The 23,081-nt window shown below is 32.5% G+C and overlaps 1 protein-coding gene across 2 annotated transcripts in view; it reads right to left on the reverse strand.

The window, feature by feature from the left end:
• MDGA2 (MAM domain containing glycosylphosphatidylinositol anchor 2) overlaps positions 1-23,081 on the reverse strand; it is a 904,469-nt gene that overhangs the window by 326,843 nt on the left and 554,545 nt on the right. For both annotated transcript variants that reach the window (XM_072629633.1, XM_072629632.1), the window contains one exon: positions 6,791-7,120. In XM_072629633.1, the coding sequence (XP_072485734.1) occupies positions 6,791-7,120 (330 nt within the window). The remainder of the gene's footprint in view (positions 1-6,790; positions 7,121-23,081) is intronic.

The following is a 23,081-nucleotide window of genomic DNA, read 5'->3' on the forward strand; positions in this document are numbered from 1 at the left end:
TAGGAATCAAAAAGATGACTCTAAAAACTGTTTCTTTGAAAATAATAATAAAATTGATAAACCTTTAGCTAATACGATTAAAGGAAGAGAATAAAAAATTAAACCAATAACATGTCTACAAGGTGAAATCACAACAAAATGAGGAGAAATTAAAAGAATGGCTGGAACATATTATGCACAGTAATATTTTAACAAAAATGTTCTAAGAAGACTAAGAACATAAAAGTAATACAGGAATATGGTATAAAATGTAAAATACCCACACTATCAGAAAAGAAAATGGAAATCTTACGTAATCCAAACTCTAAAAAGAAAATAGATCTGATGTAAAAGAATTATCTAAAGGGGAAAAGAGCAACTTAGTATTGATAGAAAATTTCCCACAGAAAATTCTATCAAACTTTTCGGGACCAATTAGTACTCATATTTCACAAATTATTCTCAAAAATTGAGAAAGAAAGCACGCCTATCAGAATTCTTTTGTTGAAACCAATATAATCTTAATACCAAAACCAGGAAAAGAGAAAACACTTGGTCAACAGGTCAATATTGTTAATAAATTTTGACTTTAATATTTTAAAATTCTATTAAAAAGACTATAATTATATATCCAAGAAATCATTCATTATGATCACGTGAGATTTATACCAACGAGCTGAGGAGAGGTCAGCATTGAGAAAATAATCAACATATTAAATCATATTATATCATTATATTAAAATTAAAACATTCAAAAGTACATGATCATGCCAATTGATGTAGAAAAATACGTTGACAAAGTACAACACATACTAAAAATTGCAAAATATGGGCACTGAGGGAGTTTTCGTAATATAATTTTTAAATTTTTTTTTAAACTAAAAGGAAGCATCATATGCAATGAGCCATATTAGAATCTTTTTGAATAAATGTAAGGGTGTAGCAAGGGTGCCCAATCTTCCCACTATCGTTGGATAAAGTTTTGGAAATCTTAACGTTAATAACAGGGCAAGAGAAAGAAACTGCAAACAAAAAAAAGAAAAGATAGGAAAAGAGGAGTTTTGTTGATTATATAATTACGTAGTTGGAAAATCCTAGGGAATCAGCAAAGATATTGAATTAGACAATTAATAGCTTTAGCATTAAAGAAGGAAGCAAATTAATTCCTAAAAAATCAAGAGCATTCCTAAACAACAATAAGAAAACACAAAAAAACTATAATAGAAAGTAAATTCCCATTCCAAATAACTTTAAAATGCACACAATTGTAAGGGATTGATCTAATGAAGCACACAAAAGACTTTCATAGAATCTGTTACAAAGCACTTAAAGAAAAAAAAAGATCCATGTTTACAAACGTATTTATGGCATCTCTTTTTGTGGTGAAAAGTATTGGAATCTGAAGAGACACACCTATCAACTGGGTAATAGCCGATCAAGTTAAGATCTATGAAACTGATAGAATACAAGGGCTGTAAGAAATGATAGTAAGTATGGTTTCAGAAGAACTTAAGAAGACTTAAACAAACTAATGCAAAGTCAAGTAAGAAAAACCAGAAAAGTAATTCATATAGAAATGCCAATATTGTCACGATAATATCTATGAAAGGCTTGTGGAATCTGATAAACAAAATGACCTACCACAGTTCCAAAGAATTCACGACAAAAATAATATCTGCCTCCAGAAAGTGAACTGATAACCTTAGAGTGCATACTGAAGCATCGCTTTTTTTTTATTTTTCAGCCCCTCATCCAACAGAGCCAATGCAAAAAAAATATTTTATGTTACTCCATATTTGCAATAGGTTTTATATTTCTTGCCTCTTAATGGGTATGGAATAGGATGGAGCACAGAACTATTTGGAGATGAAAATAAAATACAATTGAATTTAAATAAATAACCAGGTAAATAGCTGGAAGCATATTCAATGTTCATGGCTAAGCCAGACAAATATAATAAAGTGACAATCATATGAAAATTGATTTATACTTTTAGTGCTATTACAATCAAATTACCAAGGGGATACATTACAGAGGTTCATGAAATAATAATAACAAAATTAATTTGGAAAAATAAAAGATCTTAAAAATCAAGGAAATGATCAAAAAAGTAGGGAAGAAGGGAAATATCACTTTCATATCCAAACTATGTGATAAAGAGCAATAATCAAAAACACGAGTTACATGTTTAAAAATAGAGAGATAGCCAATGCAACAGATTAGATAAGGGAGAATCAGTAGCAACAGAATTCAATTCTGGCATTTGGTTAATTGAAAAGCATAAGTAGTCAAAGAAAAATTCCTTATTTTGTGAAAAATAATTGTTTGGAAAACTTGAAAGCAGTCTGGAAGATATTAGGCTTAGACTGACACAATATTCCATATTCTAAAACATTCGTCTATTCTAGATACATTCTAAATTAATACATCTTAATATTAAAAATCACCCTGTAGAAATCAGAAGAAAATATTCTCATAGTCATGAGTAGGAGATGCATTCTTAACCAAAGAAGAAATTACAAAAGATAAAATGGATATTTGATTACATGAAATTGAAAAAAACTTCTACACAGAAAAATTGACACACCTCAGATTAAGATGGCCAATTGGGGAAAAAAAGTCTTTGAAAAAAGTTTATCTTACAAGTACTTGGTAACCAAGATATAAAAATAATATATATACATAATGTATAATTTATAATATAAATAAATGATATACAAAATAATATAAAAATAAGTAAATAAAATTATATATACACTATTTATAAATAAATAATATATAATTACATACTATATTATATAGAGATAAAGATCAAATATGATATATCAATATGTGCATGTTTATATAAATATATTACATGTATTTATATGTGAGTAAATAACTATATTATATGTAATAGTCATTCCCTAAGAGACAGTTAAAAGATATGAAGAGTTCTCAAAAAAATTACAAAATATTCATAACCACATTAAAGAATGCTGAAATCATAATAATAATATAAATGTATATTTACAAAAAAAACACTAAGATTTCCTTTCACACCTTCAAAATTGGGAAAGATGAAAAGAATGGCAATAGTCAGTGTTGGATCTGAGGAACCAACCTCTCACATATCAGATTGGCTAACATGTAAAACTAAAAACGGTAGTTGTTGGAGGGATGTGAGAAAACTGGGAATCCAATACACTGTTAAGAGAGTTGTGCACTTACTGATCCAATGATTCTGCAGAGCAATTTGGAACTATGCCCAACTGTATTTACAGTTCATAAAACTGTAAATACATTTTCATTCAGCATTTCCACTGTTAAGTATGTATCCCCAAGAAAAGTTTTACAAAAGGTAAAAGAACCCATTTGTCCAAAATGTTTATAGGAGTTATTTTTGTAGTGGCTAAGAACTGGAAATCAAGGGGGTATCACTCAACAGGGAAATGGCTAAACAAATTATGGTATGTGATTATAATGAAATATTATTATGGTATAAGAAATAAACAGAATGATTTCAGAAAAAAAAACAAAAAACATGGAATGACTTACATGAGATGACACAAAGTGAAGCGAGCAGAACCAGGAAAACTTTGTACCCAATAACAGCAATATTGTACAATGAAGAACTATGAATGACTCAGCTATTCTCAGCACTACAAAAATCCAAGACAATCTTGAAGGATAATGAAAAATGATATATGCCTCTAGAGGAAAAAAAAAACCGGATATTTTCTGAAGAATAGTTCTCTCTCTCTCTCTCTCTCTCTCTCTCTCTCTCTCTCTCTCTCTCTCTCTCTCTCTCTCTCTCTCTCTCTCCCTCTCAGTCTTCTTGTACAAAATTATTAATATGGAAATGTCTCACATTACTGTATATGTATAACCTATATCAGATTACTTACCATCTCAGGTAAGGGCCAGGGGAAGGAGAGAGGTATAGAATTTTAAATTCAAAACTTTATAAAAAGACAAATGTTAAAAAATGAACATGATTAGTGAAAATATTTTTAATAGTCAATATTAGAGGGGTGGTGGGATGGAGCTGTGAAATCGTACAGTCAATCTGGAAAGCAATTTGGAATTATGAATATAAAGTGATTAAAATTTCCATACCCTTTTAACCAGACACTCCATTCCTTGTCTTATATATAACCCTTAGAAGCTATCAATAAGAAGAAAGTTTTTATATAAATCAAAATATATGTAGCAGTATCTTCTATCTTAAGAAAGAATTAAACATAAAATAGATGCCCATTAATTGAGGAATGACTAGACAAATTGTATTACATGAATGTAATGAAATATTACTGTTCTATAAGAAATGTGTGTGAAAAGCGTGGAAAGATTTATGAGAGAACTAAGCAGAGTCAAGAAAATAATAAACACAGCCCCTCAACAATGGAAATGGAAAGAACTACGTGTGAATAAATTAGAAGTGAATGTAACATAATTGTAAAGATCAATAAAGATACAAAGTAGGAGGTATAGGAAGGCATCCCAAACCACCCTTTTGTGCAAGTAGAAGGCAAACAGGTATTATATATTGAATACATTTTCAGACTTTTTCATTGTATTGGTCAGTTTTGCTAACTTTTTCTCTCAAAAATATTATTTCTTGTATGGGATGACTCTCTGGAAATGGGAAAGGGAGAGACACTTGGGATAATATTGATGATTATCAGATAAAAAGATATCAATAAAAACTTTAAAAAAGATTTTTATATAAGAACATAAAGGATGATAAGAATATTTTCCCTTTCTGGTTAAAAAGGAGGTGTTGACTAACAATATTGGGACATGGTTGTTTATGGCAACACCACATTGCTGTTCCTTTGGAGTTCCACGGTATCTTGTACCTTCTGAGTCTCTCTTTTTTTAATGAAATGAACCATAGTCCTTCCAACTCATTTTGCTTTTGAGGAATCTGAGACCAAGGACGGTAAACTTCATCCTCAAATGCCATACTGATAGCAGTGACTTCCAGAGCAATTCTATAGAGACAAAATTAAGATCTAAACAATCTTTTCCTGTTTATTAGCACTAAAGAATAAGATAGTAAAACCTTTAGCTTTTCTCATGCTAATTTCAACTTCCATATGCTATGTCTAATGATTATCTCATCCAACTCAGTTTTCTTTTGGTCCTATCCATTTTCTTTAAACCATAATCAATTTGAAATGCAGCCAAGGAACTCTACAGACAAGAAATGTTGAAAATTCTTCCTTCGGGCAAAAAAAGATGTTATTTCCCAATGCAATATCCTATGGAGAACTCTGAAGCGACATCTTTCTTCCAGTCTCTAAAATGGTCAATCCTGGAATTCATGCATTGGTGTGATTAACTTGACAAAATTGACTCCGATTTGGAAAACAGTTTTGATGTAAAAAACTTAATTTATTTTGAAATGAAATCTGTGCACAACTCACACACAATACACACACACACACACACGTTTATTAGATTTTCACTTTTATTTTCCTTCACTTATGAAAAAGTGGAACAACTTTTAGAAATAAAATTCTCCATATTAGCATATGTTTGATTAGCTAAAAGACTGAACTAATAATCCTTGAAGAGGAAAGTAGCCTAGTGTGCATTCTAAATACGAACTGCAAGAAGAAGAAAGTGTAATAGAGTGGAAAAATCACTAGCTCTGGAGTTGGAAAATATGGATTCAGATTGCACTTCTGATAAATGCTACCTGTGAGGATTTGGGCAAAATCTTAAACCTCTAATGTCCTCAATTTCTTCAATTGTAGAATGAGGGTGATGGATTAGGTTTCCTTAGGTTCAGTGGGACTTTAGATCTATGAATCCAAGGCAGAAAATCCTAGGTTCAATATCAGTGTCAATATAAACAAAATAATATACATTCAAGCCAATTTTTTATTTGTAGAGTGAAACTCAGCTGTAACCAAAACAAAGAACATGATTCCTAAAGAATTTTAGCAAATTCTTCTCCCAACATTTTTATAAATCTTCCAATTCAAATATTACTAAAAAGAAAGGGAAATTAAAAATATTTGTGTCCTCTAGGTTGTAACTGACCTTAAAAGGTCATATTGTGCTTCCTTCCATCTCATGTAGCATGGTACTCCTCACTTCTATGTTCAAATTTAAGGTACCACAAATAGACGACAATGTGTTTATAAAAATAAATATTCAGAATAGATTTGTCTTTAACTCAATTCAAAATTTAGTAATTCTAACCCTCATTTTAAAGGAAATTCTTGCCATCTTTTTAAAAATCATAAATATGTGTTGCTTTTACACATTGCCAATTATTTTATAATTAGTAGAGACAAATTACACTTATTTTCTATATTTAAAAAGTACAGAATGGAATAAAATGTCTGAGTTCTTCCTAATTTTATTTAATATGTTAATTTATTTGAATATTTAAAACAATTGTACTATAATTTATTTTATATAATAACTTTCAATATTGAATCAATAAACTAAAATCTAATATAACATATTTTTTCTAAACACAAAGATATTTTTGCAATATATATTATTCAGACATGTGAATCTTATTTTAATAAATCTTCCAAGCAATTAAATAGCTTTCCTGGGGAAGAACAAATGTGAAAAACAACTATATTTACTTGCACTCATGTAATCTACACCACATTGCTTACCATCTCAACGAGGAGCTGAGGGAGTGAGGGAAAGAATTTAGAAGTCAAGAAATTTTTTTTTAATTTAAAAAATAATTTGCATATAATTAGGGGAATTTTTTAGAATGTTACATCTATTAAACAAAAAAGAGCCGTTCTCATATAATTCCAAAAATATGGACATTCTTTGTCATGTAATATCTTACCTGTGCTGCTGGATATGTTAACATCAATACTTATATCAGATATGCCTCCTCCTTTTAGGGATGCTACACATGTGTATGTTCCGAAGTCAGTGAATTTCAAATCAATGATGTCCAGATTTGTTGTTCCAGGGGAAACGTCAAGATCAGTCTGTGTTATAACCATCCGCTCAGAACTTCTTAAAGGGCGTCCATTTTTAAACCAACTAAATGTTAACTCCTCAGAAGGAATAGCTTCAACTTGACAAGATATTTTCACCTCACGTCCAATCTGGATGGTGTCATCTTTGTGATAAGGATCCGGTGTAATCCAAAACCGTCCTTTTTTTAATGCTAAAACAAAAATTTTCAAAAACAGTCTTAACTTGGTTATTTAGCTGCTGTTTACTTTTCAGCTCATAAAATGAAGTTCATCAAAATTTATCTGTATTCTTTATAAATTCCATAATTTTACGTTAAATGGTTTCTATTGAAATGTTTATTAAATTGACTATACAATTGAAATACCATCTAAAGGCCTTATTTTCAAACTTGGTTCACTAATTTTTTGAGGTTGGAATACTGTTAAAATTAAAGAAAGCACCAAAAAGCTTTTTACTTGTTTACTTTAGTTGTAAAATGCCATGAAATTTGCTTATAATCTTTCAATCTTTATTTTAATCTAATAATCTTTTCACTACATTGTTTCCTAAGTATATATCTGCAGGATGGCTAATAAGTAATTGGGCAAAAATTGAACAAATCTGTACAGTTAGAGATACCTGAGATAGCACTGCCTTAGAGAAGAATTGGACTGAACAGAAGAAACATTTGATAATAATTTGTCTTCTTGGTCATTTCAAAATGAGATTTACAGCTGAAATGATTGGTAACTACTTTGGAGATGGTCAGAACTCTTAACTGATGGAAGAGGAGACTATATTATTGCCACAAAGACATAGCATAGTAAGCAGAGCCTTAAAAATTCTTCTAGGGCCAGCTGATATCATTCCCACCCCCAGAACTGGCAAAGAAAAAAGTATGGAGGGAGGGATTATGTATTATCAGTTTGCTAAATTTAAGTATACTTTGCAGATAGAGATCATCTGAGGATGTCTTGATTCAGTGGAACAGCAGATTTTATAGGATTCCACAAAGACAATCTTTTTGATTTGTAATTTTGATTTGTAAATTTGTAAATATGAATATAAAGATAATCTGTGTAATCCTGGAGTCCTATGACCTCTCAATTTTTAGAGTATCTAATAAGTAGTTCCTAAGGACACTTCATAATATCATTTATTGTATATTTTATGTGTTTATTTTTTCTTGCTTGCCATTTAGAAAGGAAAAGAAAGAACATGGTTGAAAATATTTTAACCAGATATCAACACATCATACTCTTAATAACTACAGTAATATTTCTAATTAGGAGATATGTTATCTTCACATAAATATTTGTCTTTTTTCTATATTTAGACATTTTGCTACGAAAGGAGATATATCCACAGTACAAGAATTTTCACTTCAAATTTTCAATTTGGCTTTCTTTCACATTAATATTAGATAATAAAAACTGGAATAGAGATTTCAAATAATTGCTTAATAGTCAATATAGGTATGGATTGCTGAATGGGAGTAATATAATTTAAATATGATATTAAGCATAAGCAAAAGAGAAAAAGTACTTAAGAAACGTAATAAACAAAAATGCAATTTTAAATAGAAACACTGACAGACAAATGATTTGAACCTAATATTTTTATTTGCTGTTACCCTGTAGCATATTCAATAGCCAGCTACATGAATATTCAATTCCTACACATATGTGTGTATAGGTGTATAGGTCTGTGTACACATACACAGACCTATACACATATATACATGCATATACATATACATACATATACTAAATGAAAAGATATTTCCAGGATAAAACAGGACATATGATTCTCCAATTTCATGTTTTTGTACTTAATTAAATAAAGTATAACATTCCACTACATACAAAGCATTCCCTTGTGATAAAACTGTCACTGATAGGATACTGCATATACCTGATGTGCTGCATACCCTTTTGCACATATGAAATTTCATAATTTGAAATGGAATTAACTTTTACAACAGAAATCTAACCACGAGAATATAAGATATTCTTTAAGTACAGATTTACAACTAAATGGTGCAGTGGGTAGAACACAGGGCTTAGATCAGTAAGACGTCTTTATGAGTTCAAATCTGACCTCAGATACTTACTAGCTGTGTGACACTGGACAAGTCATCTAACCCTATTTGCTTCAGTTCCTCATCCATAAAATTAGCTACAGAAGGAAATGCCAAAGCACTCCAATATTTTTGCCAAGAAAACTCCAACTGAAGTCATGAAGAGTTAGATATGACTGAAAGGACTGAACAAAAACAATGTAATTTACAAAATGCTTTCAAAGGCAAATTTAGTTTCCTCTGGTTAGCTCAGTGGCAGTTTAAATGAAACACCCTCTTTTCATTTGTTTAGTTAATTTTATCAAGATTATATGAATCGCTTAACAACTTTGAAAAATTATTTTCAGATAAACACTTAGTGTTATGTAGTTCTATAATCAATTCTCTAAGCATTGTGTTCTTTAAATTTTCTATTTATATTAATTCAAAAAAACCAAATGATGATTATCACATAGTGTTAAAAGGTAGGATAAAAATCTAAAAAGTGTAATAATACCAGAGGAAATACAGGTAGTGTGATGTCCTGATTAAAACAACAGCAACAATAGAATCAAAATAACTAGTTTCAAATCCTAGCTTAATACCTTTGTTAACATGGGAATGCAATTTAAATTCTCTAGGCCCAAGTTTCCTAATTGATAAAATGAGATAGGGGCTGTCTTTTAATTGTATATCTATGACCTTTATATTTAAATGCAGAAAATCAGCACATGGTTAAAGTCAACAGATAGTCGTTATTTTTTCTTTGTTCTCACTATGCTAAGCATTATAGAGTATACAAATGGAATAGAAAACATTGTGATTTAATTGGGAAAATAGTAGTTATACTCATGAAAAAATTAGAGAACCATGCAAAATGATACATAATAATATTATATAGCAGTTGGCATAGACCCCAGATGTTATATAGGCATAAATTTGAAATATAGGACTCAAAATCCCTAATAGCTAAAAAAGAGGAAATTTTACTATTTGTAACTGCATTACCCGGTGTAAGGCATTCCAATATAATTTTTACCAAAAATATAGCCTTAACTTATAGATGAGAAAGAAAATAGTATAACAATTTTGCAGAGAATGACAAGAACTAAAAATCAGAGTGGACAAAGTACAAGTGCTTTGGTCCCCAGCTGCTTCCAGCCCATGGTGGTTTTTGAGATGATGACATAATTCCTCCCCAACCTCACTATCTTATGTGGGGAGGAGGATCCTCACTTCAGTGGGAGCAAAAAACTGAAGAAGGGGAAGAAGCTCTAGAAATTAAATCAGAGGACCTGCAGGGAAGAATGGACAGAATGGTACCAATGATTAAAGTATTTAAAGATATAAAAGACTGCTTTGACTGCATCACAAAAAATTGCTATTTTGTCTTGTTGCTGGTCATATTTAATGAAATTATCTGCAGTTTCTTCAATTTTTTTAACCTATCCATTCTTTAGGATTAAGTGATACAATCTCCAACTCTTTTCTAATCCTTTCTTGATTGGTGCTTTAATGAATATAATTTTTATTAAATTAAGGTAAATAAAACATATGTTTATTGTTGTGTTGTTCTACATTTGTTTGTGAAGATTTTACGCTGGAAGGTGCCAGAACAGTTGAGAAATGTGTAAATTCCTTTCTATTCCCATTCAAAAACTATGATAGGACTATAATATTTAACTTTAATTCTATTCAGGTCTTTTGGTAATTTCTTTTTTATTTTTGTCAGACTGATCTTCATTTCAATGCAAAAAATCAACATTTGCAATTTTACTGTTGATTTTTCAACATTTAACTTTTCATTTCAGTATTTAGATATTATGCCACTCAGGGCATACATATGTAGCATTCATTATCTATCATTTCAGCAAAACACAGTTTCCCTTATTATATGTTTTAAATCTATGTTGTTGCTCTTGTTACCTTTTCTTAGATCATGCATTTTTCTCTTCAGCTGAAACATAAAATGTTGTGCTCTGACCTCTTATTGAACTATGTGAATCTTTACATGTCATAGGCTTCTTAAAAGCAACATATTAATAAATTGTGGTTTGTAATCCAATCTGCTATCCTTTTCTGTTTAATGGGTGAATTCATCCCATTCCCATTCAATAAGAACATTAATTGTATATTTCTTTCCAACCGATTCTTATTTTATAAAGAAGAAAAGAGTGGTGAGAGAAGAGTATATTGAGCACCAGTTCTCTAGGTTTAAGGCAATCTGCTTCTGCTCATCAATCCTCCTCTTTCTTTTGCATGGAGTCTAATCTTAATAATTATACCTTTCCTTTAAAACCTTCTTTACCAAACATCTTCAGGGGTTAGAATTTTTTTAATCAATTAATGTGTGGCCTATAATAATTCCTCCCTCTTATTCTACACTCCTTTCTTTCCTTCCTGCTTCCTTCTTGAATGAACTATGTTTTTCCACCCAGACATATTTATTTGTATTCTTCCTTCCTTTGACCAGTTTAAATGAAGGTGATGTTCAAGTGTCATTCATTCACCACATATCTTTCATATAGTCTCTATAGTTTTCAATTTGTACATTCCAATTATGAAATAAATTTTTCAGCATTCCTCTTTCTTTCCTGCCTCTCAGATACTACTTTCATTTCCTTTTATTTTATTCTTTTAAAGAATTAAAATACAACAAAATCTTTCCAAGAATCTCTGTTTTATGAGAGTCCCTCTATGACAACTGATAATAATAAGATCCTGAAAGGACATATGTGTTATTTCCCAATATTAGGGTGTAAAGAGTAAATCGCCATTTATTTATTTATTGGAGGCAATTAGGATAAGTGATTTGCCCAGGACCACAAAGCTAGTAAAAGTCTGAAGGAGGATTTAAATTCAGGTTCTCCTGACTGCAGCGCCACTTCACCACCTAGCTGTCCCTACTTGATCATTATTTAATTCTTTTTTATCATTTATTTTAATTTTTAATTATTACATTTGTTTTCAGTATTCTACAATCACTTCCACATATATCAAATTTTTCCCCTTCCTTCTTCCCTCCCCCCACTCTCCCTCCATGAGACAGCATGCAATTTTATATAAGTTCTATACAAACATTCCTATTAAATATATTTTCACCTCAGTAGTGTTGCATATGAGAACTAAAAAAAAAGGAGAAACCACAAAACAAAACAAAACATAATACAAAAAAAAACGATCTGCTTCATTCTGTGATCACATAGTTCTTTCTCTGGATATGGAAGGCATTTTGCCTCAAGGGCACATTGGAAATTTTTTTAGGTTTTTGCTATGAAGAGCTAAGTCTACCAGAAAAATCCCTCTTACACTGTGGTGGTTGCTGTGCACAAATTTCTCCTGGTTCTACTCCTTTCACTCAGTGCCAGTTCATATAAGTCTTTCCAGGCTTCTCTGAAGTCTTCCTGCTCATCATTTCTTCTAGCACAATAGTATTCCATTACTTTGAAGGGGATCCCTTTGATTTCCAGTTTTTTGGTCACCACAAAGAGAGCTGCTAGAAAAATTTTTGTACATGTGAGATATTTTTCCATTTTTGTGATCTGTTTGGGACAGAGTTCTAGAAGTGATATTGCTGGGTCATAGGGTACGTACATTTTGTAGCCCTTTGGGCATAGATCCAAATTGCTCTCCAAAGTGGTTAGATCAGCCCACAGCTCTACCAACAATGAATTAGTGTTCTAACTCTTCCACATCTTCTCCAACATTTATCACCTTACTGTTTTTTCGTGTTGGCCAATCTGATAGGTGTGATGTAGTATTTCAGAGTTGTTTTGATTTGCATCTCTCTAATCAATAGTGACTTAAAGTGTTTTTTAATATGGCTATAGATACCTTTAATTTCTTCCTCAGAAAATTGCCTCTTCATATCCTTTGACCATCAACTGGGAAATGACTGGTATTCTTGTAAATTTGACACAGTTCTCCATATATTTTAGAAATGAGGCTTTTTTTCACAGACACTCGTTGCAAAAAATCTTTCCCACCCTTCTGCTTCCCTACTAGTCTTGGTTGCATTGGGTTTGTTTGTGTAAAAAAAATTTCAATTTACTGTAATCAAAATTATCCATTTTGCACTTCAGAATGTTCTCTATGTCTTGTTTGGTCAAAAATTTCTTCATTCTCCTTAAATCTGACAAATATATTATTCCTTGCTCTCTGAATTTGTTTATGGTGTTAATTTTTATATAGAGATCATATTTCCATTTGGACTTTATTCTAATCTATGGAGTCAGGCATTGGTCTATGTCCAGTTTCTGTCACACTGCTATCCAGTTGTCCTGGCATTTTTTGTCAAACAGTGAATTCTTATCTCAAAAGCTAGGGTGCTTGAGTACCTAACCTATTCCACTGGTCTATCCCTCTAGTTCTTAGTCAGTACCAAGTGGTTTTGAAGATTGCTGTATCACAATACAATTTGAGATCGGGTAGAGTTAGGCCATTGTCCCTAGCATTTCTTTTCCTTAGTTCCCTTGATATTCTGGTTTTTTTGTTCTTCCAGATGAATTTTGATATTATTTTTTCTAGCTCTAGAAAATAATTATTTGGTAGTTTGATTGGAATGTGACAGAATAAGTAAATTAATTTAGGTAGAATTGTCATTTTTATTATATTGTCTCAGCCTACTTATGAGCAACTAATATTTTTCAAGTTACTTCGATCTGACTTTATTTGTGAGAAAAGTATTTTGTAATTGTGTACATATATTCCATGGCTTTGTTTTGGCAGGTAGACTTTCAGATATGTTATAGCATCCCCTGTAGCTTTAAATGGAATTTCTCTTTCTACCTCTTGCTGTTGGGCTTTGCTAGTAATATATAGAAATGCATGTCATTTACATGGGTTTATTTTTTAAGGTGCAACTTTGTCAAAGATGTTGAGTATTTCAAGTAGTTTTTTTTTTTATATTATTCTCTGGAATTCTCTAAGTACATGATTATATCATCTCCAAAGAGTGATAAGTTAATTTCTTCTTTGCCTATTCTAATTCCTTCAGTTTTTTTCTTCTCTTATTATTCTCTTCTCTTATTCTAGTACCATATTGAACAGCAGTGGTGATAATGGACAACCTTGTTACACCCCATATCTTATTCAAAATGTCTCTAGGTTATCCACATTGCATATAATGCTTGCTGATGGTTTTAGGTAGATACTGCTTATTATTTTATGGAATATTCCATATATTCCTATGCTCTCCAGTGTTTTCAATAAGAATGGGTGTTGTATTTTGTGAAAAGCTTTTTCTGCAAAAATTGAGATAATCATGTGATTTCGGCTGGTTGTGTTGTTGATATTGATATGATAAATAATGCTAACAGTTTTTCTAGTATTGAACAAGCCCTGCATTCCTGGTATATATCCTACATGATCATAATGTATTATTCTCGTGATAAGTTGCTGTATTCTTTTTGCTTATATCTTATTTAAAATTTTGCCATCTATATTCATTACAGGAATTGGTCTATAATTTCTTTCTCTGTTTTGGCTCTTCTTATTTTAGGTATCAGAATCATATCTGTATCATAAAAATAATTTGGTAGGAATAGTTCTTCCTCAATTTCCCCCAAAAGTCTATATAGTATTGGAATTAACTGTTCTTTAAATGTTTGATAGAATTTACTTGTAAATTCTTCTGGCCTTGTAGATTTTTTCTAGGTAGTTCATTGATGGCTTGTTCAATTTCTCTTTTCTGAGATGAGGTTACTTGTATACTCAACTTCCTCTTCTGTTACTCTAGGCAATTTATGGTTTTCAAAATAATCATCCATCTCATTTAAATTGTTGAATTCATGGGTATACAGTTGGGCAAAGTATTTTATAATTGTGTTTTCAATTTCCTCCACTTTGGAGGATAGTTCACCCTTTTCATTTTTGATATTGGTAAAATAGTTCTCTTTTTTCTTTTTTACTCAAATTAAAAAAGGTTTATCAATATCATTGGTTTTTTCATAAAATCAACTCTTATTTTGATTTATTAATTCAATAGTTTTCTTAATTTCTATTTTATTAATCTCTCCTATGGTTTTCAGTATTTCTAATTTGGTACTTACTTGGAGATTTTCAATTTATTCTTTTTCAAGCTTTTTCAGTTGCATGCCCAATTCAGTGTTCTCCTCTATCTCTATTTTATTCATGTACACATGCAAAGATATAAAACTTCCCCTAAGGACTGCTTTTGCAGTATCCCATAAGAATTGGTAGAGTGTCTCATTATTATCATTCTCTTGAATGAAGTTGTTGATTGTTTCTTTGATTTGTTGTTTAAACCACTCATTCTTGAGGATTAGATTATCTAGTTTCCAATTAACTTTTGGTTTATCATTCCATGGTCTCCTATTACATACAATTTTTATTGCATTATGATCTGAGAAGGATGTATTGACTATCTCTGCCTTTCTGCACTGGATTGTGAGGTACATGGTCATTTTTTGGATATGTGTCATGAGCCACTGAGAAAAAGGTACATTCCTTTCTATCCTCATTCAATTTTTCTTAGGTATCTGTCACATCTACCTTTTCCAGATTTTATTCACCTCCTTAACTTCTTTCTTGTTCAACTTGAGATTAGATTTATCAAGGTCAGAGAGGGGGAGGTTGAGATCCCCCACTAGCGTAGTTTTGCTGTCTATTTCTTCCTGTAACTCCCTTAAGTTCCCCTCTAAGAATTTGGTTGCTATACCACTTGGAGCATGTATGTTTAGTAATGCTATTGGTTCGTTGTCTATGATGCTTTTTACCAGGATGTAGTTTCCTTCATTATCTCTTTTGATTATACCTATTTCTGCTTTTGTTTTGTCTGAGATTAACATTCCTACCCCTGTTTTTATTTAAATCAGTTGAAGCACAATATATTCTGCTCCATTTTACCTTTACCTTGTGTGCATCCCCCATTTCAAATGTGTTTCTTGTAAACAACATATTGTTGGATTAAGAATTTTAATCCATTCTGCTACCTGTCTCTGGCAGAGACAGTTCATCCTATGCACATTCATAGTTACGATTACTATCTGTGTCTTTTCCTCTATTCTCTTTCCCCGTTTATGTTTTATTTCTCCCTTCTTCCCCTCCACAATATAGTCTTTTTTATTTTTGACCACCAACTTCCTGTCTTACCTTTCTTCTTTCAGTCCCCTTCCCTTTTACTACCCCTTTCCTTTACTACTTCTTCCCTCCCTTTTTGCCTCCCTTCCTTTTTCTTTCCTCCTTCCCCTCCTACTTACTATAAAGGTAGTTAGATTTCTATACTTAACTGAGTTTGTTACTCCCTCCTTGGATCAAATGGGATGAGAGTAAGTTTCAACCAATGCTCATCTCCCTTCCCTCTTTTCTTGTACTATAATGTGCTTTTCTGCCTCTTCCAGTAATTTAATTTACCATTTTATGCATCCTCCTTTTCACATCTCCCATTGCAATCCTTTCACACCATTAAATCTCATTTTTATCATCACATTATTTAATTCATACCCACTCCCTCTATCTGTGTATATCTATTTTATGTCATAATAAATATACATTTCTCAAGATTAACAAGTATCATCTTCCCTTATAAGGATGCAAACAGTTTGCCCATATTGAATAGCAAGCTTTTTTCCCCCACTGTTTACCATTTCTGCCTCACTTGAGAATTGTGTTTGAAAATCGAATTTTCTAGTGCACTCTGGACTTTTCATCAGGAAGATCAGGAAATATCGTATTTCCTTGAATGTCTATCTCCTTGTCTGACATATAACACTCAATTTTACTGGGTTGTAGTCCTAGCTCCTTTGCTTGATGGAATATCATATTCCGATAACTTTGCTTTTATTTGTAGAAGCTGCTATGTTCTGTGCGAACCTAACTGTAGCCCCTAGATATTTGAATTGTTTGTTTCTGACTGCCTGCAGTATTTCTCCTTCACATGATAGTTCAGGAATTTGACAGCTATATTCCTTGGTATTTTCAGTTTGGGATCCCTTTCAGGAGGTGAATGATGAATTCTTTTGATTACAATTTTGCCCTCCAGATCTATGACTTCTGGGCAGTTTTCTTTGATGATTTGTTGGAAGAAATTTTCCAGACTTATTTTTTCATCATGGCTTTCTGGTAGACCAAAAATTTCTTAGATGTTCTCTCCTGGATCTCTTTTCCAGGTCAGTTGTTTTTCCATTTAGATATTTTTCAATTTCTTTTATTTTTCATTCTTCATGTTCCGTTTGAATGATACTTGATGTCTCATAGAGTCATCAGCTTCTATTTGCCTGATTCTAATTTTTATCAAATTATTTGCTTCTGTTAACTTTTGCATCTCCTTTTCCATTTGTCCAATTATTCCTTTTAAGAAGTTATTTTCTCCAATTAGTTTTTGTACTTCCTTTTCCATTAGTCCAATTTTCTTTATAAATTCTTCAATGATTTATTTTTTCATGTTTTTAAAATCATTGGTGAATTTTCCTTCTATTTCCTTCATGTGGCTTTTAAAGGTCTTCCTCCCAAGAACCCCTTCTGAGCATGAGACCAGTTCATATTCCTCTCTGTACTTTCAGATGAGAGTACAATTTCAGTGCTGCCCTTTTTGGTATTCCTGTTTTGGTCCTTGTCCCCAAAGAATGATTGCATGGTCTTATATTTCTGGTTTGCTTTTTGCTCATGATGATCACCCTTTTCTTTGTTTTTAAAGTGAATCTCTGCTTTTGGGACACAGAGAGCTGTGTCCTGCCATTCTTGTGTTTAGAACTTGATGATTTGTGTATTGTGGCCTCTGGTTCTTTCAGCTGGAGGCCAGAATGCTGTAACCTGCTTGGTGCTGATATGGTTGATGTGCCAAAGCAGAGGCCGGGTGAAGTCCTTCTGAGTTTCCCTGGAGTTACCTTGAAGCTAAATATGTTAATTATGGGGGAGGGGTTGTCTTGTCACATGAAGTCTCCCCTCCAGAGCACAGGCAGACTCAGTGGTTGGTGAACTAGTGTTTGCATTAGTGTTTTACCTATTTTCCTGGATGTGCTGAGGCATGCCTAGGGCACTGTACTGATGGTTGTAGACTCCACCCTCCAGGGCTCTAGATCTCTGTCTGGTTTGCGGAGATGTGGCTGTCTGGGACAGCTCCTGTCCCACACTGGTTCCCTTCAGTCACAGCAAGAGGGATGACCCTTTGCAATTTTCCTAGCCTTTCAGCAAAAAGAATGTTTCCCCCTCTGGCTAATTCCACTACTTCAGGATTTTTCCTGGGGAAATATTTTATGGGTCTCTCAAGGTCAAAAAGGGAAGGGGGAGAGCATGTACTGATCACTCAGCCATCTTGGCTCCCAGAAGTTCAAGTAGGTCATTTACAGACATTTAATCTGTGGGCTGATATTCTCAATAGCAGCTGCTATAGTTACCTGGGTATCCACAGGTTTCTCTAGCTCAGGTCCACACAGTGCACTTGGTACCTCAGACCACACAGGGCTTCCTGCATTTCAATGAAGTTCTAAGTCTACCAGAAAAAATCCTCCCACGCTGGTTGTTTCTGTATACAAAGTTCTCCTGGATTTGTTCCTTTCACTCAGCATCAGTTCTTATAAGTCTTTCCAGGCCTTTCTGAAGTCCTTTTGTTCATCATTTCTTATACTGAAATAGTATTCCATTACATTCATATACCATAATTTATTCAGCCATTCCCCAGTTGATGGACATCCCTTTGATTTCCAGTTTTTGGCCACCACAAAGAGTGCTGCTATAAATATTTTTGTACATATGGGACCCTTTCCTATTTACATGATCTCCTGGGGATACAGTTTTAGAAGTGATATTGCTGAATCAAAGGGAATGTATATTTTGGAGCCCTTTGGCCACAGATCCAAATTGCTCTCCATAATGGTTGGATCAACGCACAGTTTCACCAACAATGAATTAGTGTTCCAACTCTGCCACATCTTCTCCAACACTTATAGTCTTCCTGTTTATCATGTTAGCCATTCTGATAGGTGTAATGTGGTATTTGAGATTTGTTTTGATTTGCATCTCTCTAATCAATGGAGATTTAGAACATGTTTTCATATCACTATAGATATCTTTAATTTCTTCTTCTGAAAACTGCTTGTTCATATCCTTTGACCATTTGTCAATTGAGGAATGGCTTGTATTCTTGCCCATTTAATTCAGTTCTCTATACATTTTAGAAATGAGGCCTTTCTTTCAGACATTGCTTGCAAAAATTCTTTCCCAATTTCTGCTTCCCTCCTAGTCTTGGTTGCATTAGGGTTGAAGCTGCAAAAACTTTTCAGTTTAATGTAATCAAAATTATCCATTTTGCACTTCACAATTCTTTCTATCTTCTGTTTAGTCAAAAATTTTTCCCTTCTCCAAAAATCTGATAAATACAGTATTCCTTGCTCCCCTAATTTGTTTATAGGGGAAGATAAAAGTATAGGAAAAGTAGTAAGGGTAAAGGGCAGTAAAAGGGAGGGGGAAATGAAAGAAGGAAGGGAAGACTGCCAGAGGTGGTGGTAAAAAAAATTAAAACTCTGTTGTGGAGGAGAATGGAGAAGGGAGAACTAAAAACACAAATACTGGGAAAGAAGATGGAGGGAGCCATGAATGTGAATGGGATGAATTCTCCTGTAAAACGGAGATGGATAGCAGAATGGATTAAAAGTCATAATTCAACAATATGCTGTTTACAAGAAACACATTTGAAACAAGGTGATACACACAGGGTAAAGGTAAAAGGTTGGAGCAGAGTATACTGAACTTCAGCTGATGTAAGAAAAGCAGGGGTAGCAATCCTAATCTCAGACAAAGCAAAAGAAGAAATAAATCTAATCAAAAGAGGTAAGGAAGGACACTATATCCTGCCAAAAGACACCATAGAAAATGAAGCAATATCATCACTAAACACATATGCTCCAAGTGGTATAGCATTCAAATTCTTAGAGGAGAAATTAAGGGAATTACAGGAAGAAAAAGTCAGCAAATGTATACTAGTGGGGGACCTCAACTGCCCTCTCGTTGAACTTGATAAATCTAACCTTAAAATAAACAAGAAAAAAGTTAAGGAGGTGAATAAAACTCTGGATAAGGTTGGTATCATAGATCTCTGGAGAAAATTGAATGAGGATAGAAAGAAATATACCTTTTTTTCTTGGTGGTACATGGCACATAAACAAAAACTGACCGTGTACTAGGGCATAAAAATCTGACAATCCAATACAGAAAGAGAGAGGTAGTTAATGCATCCATCTCTGACCATAACACAATAAAAATCATATGTAACAAAAGGTCATGAAAAGATAGACCAAAAGTTAATTGGAAACTAAATAATCTAATCCTAAAGAAGGAATGGGTTGAATAATAAATCACAGAAACAATCAACAACTTCATTCAAGAAAATGACAATAATGAGAAAACCTACCAAATCTAATGGGATACTGCAAAAGCAGTTCTTAGGGGAAGCTTTATATCTTTGAATGCCTATATGAATAAAATAGAGAAAGAGGAGATCAATAAATTGGGTATGCAACTGAAAATACTCAAAAAAGAACAAAGTGAAAATCCCCAAGTAAATACAAAGTTATCAATACTGAAAACCAAAGAAGAGAATAGTAAAATTGAAATTAAGAAAACTATTGAACTAATACATAAAACAAAGAGTTGTTTTTATAAAATAAGAAAACAATAAAATTGATGAACCTTTAGTCAATTTCATTTTAAAAAAAAGAAAGAAGAAAACCAAATTGCCAATATCAAAACTGAAAGGGGTGAACTCACTTCCAATGAGGAAGAGACTAAAACAATAATTAGAAATTACTTTGCCCAACTTTGTGCCTATAAATTCGAAAATCTAAATGAATTGGATGGTTATTTAAAAATATATAAATTGCCCAGATTAACAGATAAGAAAATTGAATACTTAAACAACCCCACCTCAGGAAAAGAAATTGAAGAAGCCATCAATGAACTCCATAGGAAAAAAATCTCCAGGGCTGGGTGGATTTACAAGTGAATTCTATCAAACATTTAAGGAACTGTTAATTTCAATGCTATATAAACTATTTGGGAAAATTGGGGAAAAAAGGAGTCCTCCCAAATTCTTTTTATGATACAAGTATTGTTTTGATACCTAAATCAGGGAGAGAAAAAAGAGAGAAAAAATTATAGACTAAAGTCTCTCATAAATATAGATACTAAAATTATAAATAAGATTTTAGGAAAAAGAATACAGCAACTTATCATGAGAGTAATACATTATGATCAGGCAAGATTCGTACCAGGAATGGAGAGCTGATTCAGTATTAGGAAATCTATTAGTTTTTTGATCTCATCAACAACATGCCTAAAAGAAACCACATGATTATCTCAATAGATGCAGAAAAAGCTTTTGACAAAATATAACACCCATTCCTGTTAAAAACACTGGACAGCTTAGGAATAAAGGGAACTTTTCATAAAATAATAAGCAATATGTACCTAAAACCTACAGCAAGCATCATATGCAATGGAGATAAACTATATGCATTTCCAATAAGATCAGGTATGAAACAAGGATGTCCATTATAACCACTATTATTTAATGTGGTACTAGAAATGTTAGCTGTAGCAATTAGAGAAGATAAAGAAATTGAAGGGATTAGAATAGGCAAAGAAGGAACAAAGTTATCATTCTTTCCAGATGATATGATGCTATACTTAGAGAATCCCAGAGATTCAAGTAAAAAACTACATGAAATAATAAAAAACTTTGGTAAAGTTGCAGGTTATAAAATAAACCTGCACAAATCCTCTGCATTTGTATATATTACTAACAAAGCCCAATAGCAAGAGATAGAAAGAGGAATCCCATTTAAAGCTAGGGTAGACACTGTAGAATATTTAGAAGTCTCCTTGCCAAAACAAATCCAGGGACTGTATGAACTAAATTACAACACACTATTCGCACAAATAAAGTCATATCTAAGTGGGAAAACATCAGTTGCTGGTGGATAGGCTGAGCCAATATAATAAAAATGACAATTCTATCTAAATTAATTTACTTATTTAGTGCCATACCAGTCAAACTATCTCATAATTATTTTCTAGAGCTGGAAAAAATATCAAAATTCATCTGGAAGAGCAAAAGGTCCAGAATTGCAAGGGGAATAGTGAAAAGAAATACTAGGGAAGGTGACCTAGCACTACCAGATCTCAAATCATATTGTAAAGCAGTAATTAGCAAAACGACTTGGTAGAGACTAAGAAACAGAAGGGTAGACAAGTGGAATATGCTAAGTACTAAAGGCACAGTAGTCAATGAATGTAGCAATCTTCAGTTTGACAAATCCAAGCACTCCAGCTTCTGGGATAAGAACTCACTTTTCGACAAAAAATGCTGGGCAAACTGGATAAAAGTGTGGTGGAAACTAGGCATAGACCAATACCTGACACCGTATGCAAGAATAAAGTCTAAATGGGTACATGATCTAGGTATAAAGATTCATACTGTAAACAAATTTGTGGAGCAAGGAATAGTGTATTTATCCATTCCATGGTAAATGGGAAGAATATTTGACTAAAGAAGAGATAGAAAGCATTATGAAGTGCAAAATGGATAATTTTGATTACATTAAACTGAAAAGTTTTGCACAACCACATCCATTGCAACCAAGATTAGAAAGGAAGCAAAAAACTGGGAAAGAGGTTTTGCAACTAGTGTCTGTGATAAAGGCCTCATTTCTAAAATATATAGAGAACTGAGTCAACTGTACAAGAATACAAGTCATTCCCCAACTGATAAATGGTCAAAGGATATGAGAAGGCAGTTTTCAGAGGAAGAAATTAAAGTTATCTATAGTCATATGAAAAAATACTCTAAATCACTATTGATTAGACAGATGCAAATCAAAACAACTCTGAAACACTATGTCACACCTATCAGATTGGCTAACATGACAGAAGAGGAAGATGATAAATGTTGGAGAAGATTTGGTAGAGTCGGAACACTAATTCATTGTTCGTGGTGCTGTGAGCTGATTCAACTATTCTGAGGAGTGATTTGGAATGATGCCAAAATGGCTACAAAAATGTGCATACCTTTTGAACCAGCAATAATTACTACTCGGCCTCTATCCCCAAGAGATCATAAAAATGGAAAAGGGCTCCACATGTACAAAAATATTTATAG

This window comes from Notamacropus eugenii, chromosome 1 (genome assembly GCF_028372415.1).
Source record: "Notamacropus eugenii isolate mMacEug1 chromosome 1, mMacEug1.pri_v2, whole genome shotgun sequence".
Lineage (NCBI taxonomy): Eukaryota > Metazoa > Chordata > Mammalia > Diprotodontia > Macropodidae > Notamacropus > Notamacropus eugenii.